This window comes from Gracilinanus agilis, chromosome 2 (genome assembly GCF_016433145.1).
Source record: "Gracilinanus agilis isolate LMUSP501 chromosome 2, AgileGrace, whole genome shotgun sequence".
In the NCBI taxonomy this organism is placed as follows: Eukaryota; Metazoa; Chordata; class Mammalia; order Didelphimorphia; family Didelphidae; genus Gracilinanus; species Gracilinanus agilis.
In genome coordinates, this window is record NC_058131.1 from 462733702 (window position 1) to 462744899 (window position 11198).

Genomic DNA, 11198 nt, shown 5'->3' on the forward strand with positions numbered 1-11198 from the left:
AGACATGCAGGTCAGTAATTATTGATATTTTATCTTTTTTCAGCAACCCTAACACCCTCCTTCCCCAAGCATTCAGTATCCTCTGTTTCAGCTACTTTGGTCCATCCAAACTCTCAAAATTGTTTTGTATTTAGGTGGAATTCTTTTGTCTAGAAGTCCTTTCCTCCTTCTCCTTTTCCTTCTTCTTCTTTGCCAGGGGTTTCTGTATATAGCTGTTAGCATTAGCCTAAATGTGGTATCTCCAGTGTCATTGATGGAAATAGTTTACCATAGAAGATTTGAAAGGTCTTTCTCATTTTTCATCTGTTCTTTTAGTTTCATCTTTAAGTGTTTTAGGAATCTGGCATAAGTGGGCCACTTCAATTCAGCAGATAATTACTAAGTATCTAACTCTGCAAGGCACTATCCTAGATACAAAGACAAAAATAAAGTTGTCCATGCTCTCAAGGGATCTTACTGGGGAAAAGAGGGTACAAACATGCACACAAATGAGTATAGGACAAAGAAAATTTAGATGAAAGCATTAAAAAATTGAAAGGAATCACGGAGCTGAAGTTGTTCTCTGAGTTGAGATTTGGAGATAAGAATGCTAAGGCAGAAATGAAAAGGGAATTCATTCCAGGCAGAGCTAACACTTTATATAAATTTATAGAGAGGGTAGTTGGATTATCAAGTTTAGGAAACAGCCAGTAGTTTTGTTTGAATGGAATGTAGAGTTTGAGTAGTATGGAATAAAGCTGGAAAGACAGGTGGGAGCTAGATTGGGGACTTTAATTGTCAGGCTGTGCTTTTATTTTATATCCTGTAGGCAATGGGAAGTCATTTTAGATTTTAAAATAGGAGTAGCATCTTCAGATGTTTGGCTTAAGATTATTTTGACAATCCAAAGAGATAATTAGGAAAAATGTTTGTGCAAAAATATTCATACCTGTGCTCTTTGTGGTGGCAAAAAATTGGAAAATGAGGGGGTGTCTCTCAATTGGGGAATGGCTAAACAAATTGTGGTATTTGATGGTGATGGATTACTATTGTGCTCTAAGGAGTGATGAGCTGGAGGAATTCTATATGAACTAGAAGAACCTCAATGAACTGATGCAGTGTGAAATGAGCAGAACCAAGAGAACACTGAACACTGAAAGTGAAACAGTGCGGAACTATCCAATGTAATAGATTTTACTACTAGTAGTAATACAATAATCCAGGACATTCCTAAAGGACTTATGAGAAAGAATGCTACCCATGTTGAGAGAAAGAACTATGGAAGTAGAAATGCAAAAGAAAAACTTATGACTTATCACTTGTTTATATGAGTATATGATTTGGGGTATTAGCTCTATGGCAAAAATGAATAATGTAGAAATAGGTATCAAGTGATAACATTTGTACAACCCAGTAGAATTGCTTGTCAGCTCTGGGAGGGGGGAGGGGAAAAGAGAGGGAAAGAAAATGAATTATGTAAACATGGAAAATATTTTGAAAATAAATTTTAAATTAAAAAAAAAAGATTATTTTGACAAGCATGTGTAGGATGAATTGGAGAAGGGAGAGAGTGTTGGATGACCAGTTAGGAGACTATTCCAATAATCCAGGAGAGTAACTGGGATCTTCTAGATAACTGAAAACATGATTCTTAGCATCCTCTACATTCTTTTTTATTACTTTCTCACGGTCACTGCAGAAGTAGAAGGGGGCTGCATCAGATTGAGGGTCATTTTATATTTGTGTTTTAAAAAGAAAACAAAAATATGTATGCTTTCCATTCATGTACATAACACTTGATCATAGAATATAGAATAATACTGCTGCAGAACTGGAAGTGATTCGAGATCATTAGGTTACAATCTCATAGAGCAGCATAGTAGAAACAACACTGAGCTTAGAGTTAAGTAAGACTTGCATTCACATTCCACCTCTGATACTTAACAAACCATGTGATTATGGACAGGCTGCTTAAATGTCTCTGGCCTATTTCCTTCACAGAATTGTTTGGGGGCAGGGCAGGAGAGGAAGAGAATTGAATCTCTGATTTCATTGGTATTGGGAACCTGAAAAGTGACTTGTTCAGGGTCACACAAACCATTACATGTCAGAAGAAAAGTCTGAACCCTGGTTTCCTTGATTCTGAGGTCATCTCGCCACAGGCTTATTTTAAGAAAATGGATAATACACAAACTTTAACCTTAAAACACTTGCGTTAATGTTATATGCACAGAGGAATAATAAAAGCTAGCATTTATATAGTCTTTTTACATTTGCAAAGTACTTTATTCTTATTATTTATTACTTTTATTACACTTGATTATCACAACCCATTAGGTGGGTGCTATTATAATCCCCATTTTACAGATGAGGAAACTGAGGCAAACTGAAGTGACTTGCCCAGGATCACAATGGCTTGTAGGTGTCTGAGGCTGGATTTAAATTCATGTCTTTTGATTCCAAGATGCCAAATGAGAACCAATGGTCAAGTGTCATGCAAGGTTACAAAGTTAGTCAGTTGTAGAACTAGGATTTTTCTATCCTAGTCTGTCATAACACTCTTTCCATGCTTTTGCCTTATAGCACAGAAGATAACAGACATTTTTAATCCTGAATTCCAGATCACATAGAAAACAGGTAAGACCAAGGAAGAGCAAATTTAGAGCCAAAAAGGATCACTGAAGCCATTTAGTTCAACCTTTTATTTTACAGATGAGGAAACTGAAGTCCCAAGAAGTAATACAGAGTTGGAATTTGGATCTAGGTCTTCCTGACTCCAAACCCACTGTTCTTTCCCTTGATTCTTTTTAAACCCTCACCTTCTGTCTTAGAATCCTTACTATGTCGTGGTTCCAAGGCAGAAAAGTGGTAAGGGCTAGGCAATGGGGGTTAAGTGACTTGCCCAGGGTCACACAGCTAGGAAGTGTCTGAGGCCAGATTTGAACCCAGGACCTAGGTCTGGCTCTCAATTCATTGAGCCATCCAGCTGCACCACTCCCCCCAACCCCCTTTCCTTTGATTCTGCTGTAAGACTGTGTGAATATATTTCTTGGGAACCAGGGATCAGGGAGAGGAAATTAAGATTTTACAGGAAATGACAGCTGCAAATTCCGGTGAGCAGTCAATTCAATTTGCCCAAATTTCTTAAGGCTCCATTCTACTTCTATCCCATTTCAGGCAATAAGACAATAGGAATTAGCTCCTTAAGTTAGGCTGTCCTGGAACTTACAAGGCTTGTGATTCTAGGGGGCTTATGTGGTATTCATTAACATTTACTCTGACAAATTAGGGAGGCAGAAGAGTTGAATAAAACAGAATAAGAAAAGATGGGGCAGGAGTAATAATTTTCTTATTAGAGAACCTAAGTAGAACTAAGGGATAGCAATGTTTTCTATAGCCACAAAAATGTAAAAAGATGCACATATTTAACACATTTAACTCTTTAGCAGTTTGATTTTTATCTTTGACTTTTGATAGTGTACTTATGTAATTTTAGAATTAAGGCATTACTCACGACTAGTTTACCAATGTCTTTGTATTATCTCTATCCAGTGCTTTGATCACTGGAAATTTCCTACAGATTTACAAATTCCAATAAGAAGGGAAAAAGAAATCATCTAAAAAGACCGATGTGAATGAACTGTCTTTCTGTTTTTAGTACAGAATATGGAAGAATAGAAGATATATGATGTGGCCTGTAGAATAGCATAAGGAGTGTTATAAAAGACAGTAAACACTAGGTAAAACAAAAAGGGCTTTTAAAAGTCCTTTATAAAAACCTTCCTTATCACAGAAAAGCAGGGCAAAAATATATGAGATGTAATATATATTCTTAAAAAGCTACATGTGAGACGAGGTCATAGTTTCACATTTAATTCTCTTCTCCTGGACTTATTGTATATGGAAATATTCATTTTGTTGATGATGTTCTGGTTGATAATTTAAAAATGAAAACAAAGTAAAAACAATTTTGGAGGAAAGAGAATCAAAGGAGAGCTGTTACCCTAAGCAGGATAATAACTATGGCTTTGAGATAAGGGCAACTATTGGACTCATTTTTATTGTTTTCTCTACTAAACAATGATCATTAGACTGAAAAGAATGAAAAAATGGCTTCTAGGGATTTGAATCCCAAGGTAAGTAAAAAGATAAGTGCATCTAATGCTTTTAATGCTAAGCCATGAGGACCAGAAAAATCATAAAGTGTAATGGAAGAACTGGAGAATGTGACTGCTGACCCAGTCTGTTTTATCTGAAAGATCCTGGAGAGGGGCAGCTGGGGAGCACAGTGGATAGAGCACCAGGTCTGGTGTCAGGAAAACTTGGGTTCAAATCTGGTCTCAGACACATCCTAGCTTTGTGACCCTGAGCAGTCACTTAATCCCGTTTGCCTAGGCCTTGTTCTTCCCATCTTAAGAGTGATTACCATGACAGAAAGTTTGAAAAAAAAAAAAATCATGGAGAATGGGAGGTTGTTATTCAGATTTTCAAAAAAGTAGAGTGTCAATGGATTGGTGGCTCAATGGATCAGGCCTAGAGATAGGAAGTCCTGGGTTCAAACCTAAACTTAAAGACACTTCCTAGTTGTGTGATCTTTAACCCCCATTGCCTACTCCTTACCACTCTTCTGCCTTGGAACCAATACAGTTTTGAGTCTAAGATGGAAAGTAAGGGTTTAAAAAAAAAAGTAGGCTAGTAAGCCTGATCAGTTTCTGGTGAAATGCTAGAAAATATTTTTAAAGGAGGGTTCTTAACACCTATAAACATAAGTAGTATGCACAAAGCATTGGAACAAGTTATGCCAGACTATTTACTACTAGACTGGTATATCACAGAAATGTTTTTAGTTCAATTTAAATAGATCTCAGCAAAGCATTTAACAATCTGTAAGCAAGAGGAAGAGCTGTGGGATAGACAATAGTGAAGTTAGTTCTTTTTTTTGAGAGACTGAATAACTATCCAGAGAAGGGTTCATTAATAACTTGATATCAACTTGGAGCAAGGTTCCTAATGCAGAGCCTCTTGATCTGGGCCTTGAGTTTATGTAATTTAACATTTTTATCAATGGCTTGGAAGAAAGTATAAATAGCATAATTTCAGACGCTATAGGACTGGGAAGGAGAGTAAACACACTGGATGACAGTCAGGATTTTTAAGAAAGTAGCCTTAAACAGGATAAAATATTGGGTTGAATCTAAAATTAAATAGGAAAAGTGTCAAGTTCTTTACTTATAAAGTTTATTTTTTAATCCAAATATAAGATAAGGTAGGTATTGCTAAACAAATTCTATGCCTCAGTAACATTCATTCCAGCCAAATAAGCTAATGCAATTTTAGATTATATTAAAAAGGCTTTAGGTTTAGGCCTCAGAAGGTGACAGCCTCACTGTTTTCTGCCCTGGTTAGATCACTTGCAGGTTTAGGCTTGATATTTTAGAAAGGACTTTGGTAAGCTGGAGAGTATCCAAAGAACTTCCATGATGGTGAAGGGATTCATGTTCATGCCTCATAATAATCATCTAAAGGAATTGGAACCTGGGTTCAAATCTGACTTCAAATACCTCCTAGCTGTGTGACCCTGGGCAAAAAGGAAATGGCAAACCACTTCGGTATCTTTGCCAAGAGAACCACCTGGATAATATTGGTATGGCCCACAGGGTCACAAAGTCAGAAATGACTAAATGACCCAACAACCACAACAATCTTAGGCCCAAGGTAAGGCCAACCATGCAGACAGTTCCTAATGCATCTCCTTAAGGCTGTAAGTACATCAAGGGGCTGAATCTTTCTGCTTCAGAATATAAGAAGCAAGAGATAAGTGGATTCAGGTATATGAGCATTTACTAGTTTTCTTCTCCTCCCTGCTGCAGCCATCCATAAATATAAATGCTCACTCCCTCATTCTGTCAGCTAACACTGTCTTTCTGAGCATCTTCTACTTTTAAGAGCCTCTAATGGTTGTTAGTTTCACAGTAGGAACAAAAAAATAGCTTGTTTCTCACATAATGCAGGGTGGTGAAAGAGTAGGGAAGGGAGACAGCATTTAAATGAACATCCATTCAACCTCTTCACCTAGAGACATTTTTGTTTCATAAACAATTAAATCTTTATCATTGTTACTAGCTACTGGCAGGTCAGTCACTGGCTAGCATGCCAAATTATCCCCCCCCCCCCTTTGGAAAATTGTCACACTACTTTATTCTTTTTTTCCCCCTTTCAACAAGCATTTATTAAGTACCTATTGTACCATCTCTCATCTATTTCTCCAAATCAGAACTCACACATGCCATATTATTCTAGACTGAACTCTGCTACCTGAATGGAAGTAGTGCTTTCTAAAAAAGACTGCAGACCCTTTCTATGGTAGTGGGAAAAGCAATACAAGAGAGATGACCCATGGGAAATTCACTCATTCATTGAGACAATCTAGAGATAGAAGTGACCTTTGAGACCATTCTAGTCTATCCTCTTTATTTTACTGATGATGATATGAAGTCACAAGGGGTTGTGACTCAGAGAGGAGAGGGAAGAGGAGGGGAACTGAATCCAGGACTTCCAACTCCAAATCCAAATGACTTAGAGTACAATCTGTATTGCACTGTGTTGCCTCCTTACTTATTCAACAAATATTTATAAAGCACCTACTTCTATTTAAGGCACTGTTATCTCAAGGAAAAATATCATTTAATAGTATACAATAATCACAATTCTGAAATTTTTATTTTGTCTGCTGCTACCTTAGCTAAGTTTAAAAAACTATTTCCAGGTGCCTGCATTTGTAATAACACTTTTAATTGTCCAGATTTCCAACTGTAACAATATTCCTACTATTTTTAATTTGTTTTTCCAAAATCTGTTATTTCCCAAACATTAAATGGTTATACCTGAGTAACATTCTATGCTGCAAGAAGTTAATATTCTAATTTGCAAAGTATCTAATGCTAAGCTGAGTCATTTTTCTTAATGTTTTCTATCATATCCATGAGATTTTTCCTTCTTTCTAGGGTTCTTATTTGCTTTCTTCTAGGTTCTTTTTGTTTTGTTGTAGCTTATTACATCATTAAAAAAATTCTTATCATGTTGCTCTAATTCTTTGTCTTTTGTGTTATTTGGCATCTCTCCACAGCATTGCAAATATCTTAGCTCACAATGTGCACTACAATACTTCTCTTTCAACCAAGCTTGTGTTAGCATCTCAGTTCTCTGGGAGTTCCCTTTTTCTGTTTATCAGCAAAATGTACACAACAGCATGACTTGTGTACTTTAAAATTGCAATATGAAACAATGGTTTTAAGAACTAATATTCATGATCACAAAATAATATTCAAAGACTATAAAATGCTGTTTTAAAAAACACTGTTTTTCACCATCCATTTGTGTTATGCATTTAAATGGGTCCAGACAATAAATCTGTTCTTAAAAATCACATGACAGCTTACATAATGTTTGATAGATAAATTTTATGTCAATATCTTAGCTCACATGAAATTAAATAGACCCTGCTTTAGCATCTAACAATAATACTGATTTGATGAATCATAAAACACTTCAGGTTATACTCTGAACCACATTGTTTTATAGATACAGATATATGCATATATATACACCCAGAGATGTGTATACATATGCATATATTTGGCATTGTCAAAAATCGTACAAGCCTGTTACAGAGAAATAGCATGATTAAAAACTAATATCTGCCCCATGTCTTCTCCAAAGTTATATAATAAACACAAGTATTTGTTCTTCAAGCATTGTGCTTTTATAGAATAACCATATTTAGAACTGGTTTCTTTATTTTTATTAGTTTTATTAATATACAGTGGTTAAGCTAAAAATCTTTTAAAAATCAGTTTCAAAACTATATGATTTTAAAGACAAAAAATCATTTTCCTTTGGCTAAATAGATGATAATGTTATTAAAGTCCATTTACAAGCAATAAGTTACCAAGTTAAAGTAGTTTGGAATTTAGAATATTTTTGATTTGATAAATTTGAATATTAGAGATATACCATCAATATCATTTTAAAAGCTGTATCATACAACTGGTTGGTTTATCCTCCTTGATTTCTCAAGTGTAATAAAGTAATTTGTTTCTTTATTCAGTGTATTTTTTAAATGAAATTCATTCTGGTGTCATTTTTTTCACCTTTTTTGGCTTTTTCAGTTTATGGTCTCAAGCCTACATGTAAACTATAAGGTTAGATTTAGTTCAATCAATCCACCTAATATCCTTGTCAACTTCAGAATCTAGACTTCATTAATGATAAGAAGGATAAGAACAATACTTAAGTCACTGCTGTATTGACAGAACAGTTACAAATAAAGTGACTAGTTTCTCAGAACTTATTTCCTTTTTTAAAAATTAAAAAAAAAAAGTCAAGGATTCCTGTTCTAGTTAAAATTTCACAACACAATTCTTAAGGAAAAACACATGGAAAATAGTGAAATCATCATCTTATTGATATGGAACTATAAGTTTAATAAGTCACTGAAGGGATAACATTGTGCTTTTTAAGTCTACGTTTAAAAGTAATTTTAATTATAGCTAAGGAAAAAAACTAAAAACAAGAATTTCTATTAGTAACAGTAAAAATAACAGTAAAAATGATGAACAAGTATATGCTTAATGATCCTAAACAAAGGTACTAAAAGGTAAAAAGGTCATAAAATATACTTTTCCCCAACAATTCATTTTATAAAATCAAATTCTAATATATCATATTCCTTGCTTTGGTGTTTTGTTTGCTGTCAAGTTAATACTCTTACAGTAGGAATCACTTATGTTCTTTTCAAATGCTTGGCATTATAATGAGATCGCATATCTTTTCGTAAGTTAAACTTTGCTCCACATATTCCACATGTATATAGATGAACATCCATGTGCTGCTCCAACTGTTCGTTATTTGGGAATATCTGAAAGCAGACCTGGCATATAGTCTCCCCGGAAGATAAGTGAGAAATCATATGCCGTACATGGTCATGTTTTCGGAAGTTTCCTTGATCACAAATGGAACAGACATACCTGGCCATGCCTTTGTGCATATCATTATGAAGTCGCAACTGACGTTCTCTTAAAAACTGCTTTCCACAGGTCTGACAGACAAATTGTTTTTCCTTAGTATGGACTGTATAGTGTTCCCTTAAGTGACAACGCTGATAAAATCCCTTTCCACAAAGATTGCAAAAGTGTTTTCTTCTATGATCTCTTTCATTCTCTTCTATAATGGCATTCTTAAACATGTCTTGGTCTAGGCAACTAGACATATGCTCAACCACTAGGTTTTCATTTTCAAAACGCTGCCCACAATTAGGACATCGAAAAGGACATGCAGAATGTTTATATAATTGCTTTTGGGGGAGACTATTTATTTGGAAATGATTGACCCTGAAATCATCTAACATTTCAACAAACATGTCTCTTATTTCTTCAGACTGCTCATCAGGATTTTCTTCCATGTCCATTTTTTCTTCATTGTTTCCTAACCCATTTACTGTCAAGTCTTGGGGTTCTCCACATCTTTGTGCATGTTCTTGAAGTTGCCTACCTTTGACTAATATTTGACCACATTTCCCACAAGCACAGATATTTTCTATGTGTTTTGATAAATAATGAGATGACAGATCTTCTTCAGTTATTGTTTGTCCACACAGTTCACATGATGCACCTTCAGTATCTCCTTGAACAGGACTATCCTTGTTAGGGTGTCTTGCATTTTCCAAACTGTTTCTTTCATCTGTGTTCACAGACATCCGAGGTTTTAAAAGTTTCCTAGCATTTTTCTTCATGTTGACTTCTTCTTCAATGTAATACCTATAAAATGGCTCTTCAGGTTCATCTTCTAATTCATCATTGTCTGTGGATTCATTGCAATCTTTATCAGAAACTTTAATAACGTTGAAGTCTTTGAATTCATCCTTAGGATGATCTTCTGGTTCCATCTTGATGATGATTCTTTTTCTCTCGGCAGCTCTACTCTTTTCTTCACCAGCTATTTCAGACTCCACTGTACTGCTTTTTCTGTTTCCCGTGGCTGATGATGAATCACTGGTGGTTTGGGTTGTGTCCCCTCTATATTTGTCTGTTTGTGCAGAAAATGGTTTGGAAGAATCCTTTTCACAAGAGTCAGTTTTGGTATTATTGTCTTTTCCATCTCTAACATCTATTATCCTGTGATATGCCCTTGCATTTTGATATGAATGTCTGTTAGTGCAGGTTAACACATGCTCATCTAATAACTTTTCACAGCTAAAACCAAATCCACAGCTGTCACAGGTAAAGCTCCTTCCAAAGCGCCGTGATACACGATCCTTTGGGTTGGATAATTTGGACACAGAGCTTTTCTTACAAACATCAAACAACTGTTCTGGAAAGCTGCCTAACTGTAAAGATTCTTCATCAGGCTCTTTATTTTGTGATGTATTTACAGTTGAACTTGGCTCTACACACCACCTGTTTGCATCACTGCCATTTCTTGCTATGGTGTCGTCATACATTCGTACTCCAAATATCATTTTGTTATTGTGATTGCTGGAAGCAGAAGATGAACATTTTGAACTAGAACAGTCTGCATCTTGTATGTCTTCTAAACAGTCAGGAACATTGTATAGCTGTAAGTAGTTCATTGCCACCTTAAACTGCTCAAAATTGGCAGGAGCTGTCATAATTTTTCCTAAGTACATAAATTGCAAAATTAGATCAAAGCATTCAGCACTAATTTTCATGTTGCTAAGATTCAGTTGTGCAGTAGTATGCTGATGGTTCATGAAAAACATCCTAAAATAAGAGCTGCAAGCAGCTAAAACTGCTTTGTGTGCTTGAAAGTAAATGTCATCAATTGCAATACAACAGTCACAGAGAAAACCCCATTCCCTTTGGTTGTTTAGCTGCTGAAGGACGTAGCTGCTGTGGCTGGGCCTTGCCATCTTCTACTTTAATTATGGACCTACAAGAAAAAAAAAAGATTATTAAGATCAGAAAAGGTAGCAGAAAAAACCCCAAGTATAATTTTAATTAAAATTGGACTCATTTGACTTTTTATTATAATCAAATTAGAAATATCTCATTCTAAAAAGAATGTGACATACATTGGAAACTGCTTATATAAGAATGAAGAATATCCCCATATTTGTTATTTTAAGAAATGTGTATATACCCTCCATGCCCACATCCTAAAAACCAATGCCATTTGGGCTTTATTAGAAATATTTGGGGAAA

General features: G+C 35.3%; 1 protein-coding gene across 1 annotated transcript; it reads right to left on the reverse strand.

Annotated features, from left to right (window-relative positions):
• Positions 1-8641: 8641 nt before the first annotated feature.
• ZBTB1 (zinc finger and BTB domain containing 1) lies at positions 8642-10906 on the reverse strand. Its single transcript, XM_044662002.1, has one exon. The coding sequence runs from the start codon at positions 10904-10906 to the stop codon at positions 8762-8764; it is 2145 nt and encodes a 714-aa protein (XP_044517937.1). The 3' UTR covers positions 8642-8761.
• Positions 10907-11198: the final 292 nt, after the last annotated feature.

Bases quoted from the DNA above. Each gene is read 5' to 3' on its own strand.
- ZBTB1 (XM_044662002.1), bottom strand. From the start codon at position 10,906: ATGGCAAGGCCCAGCCACAGCAGCTACGTCCTTCAGCAGCTAAACAAC.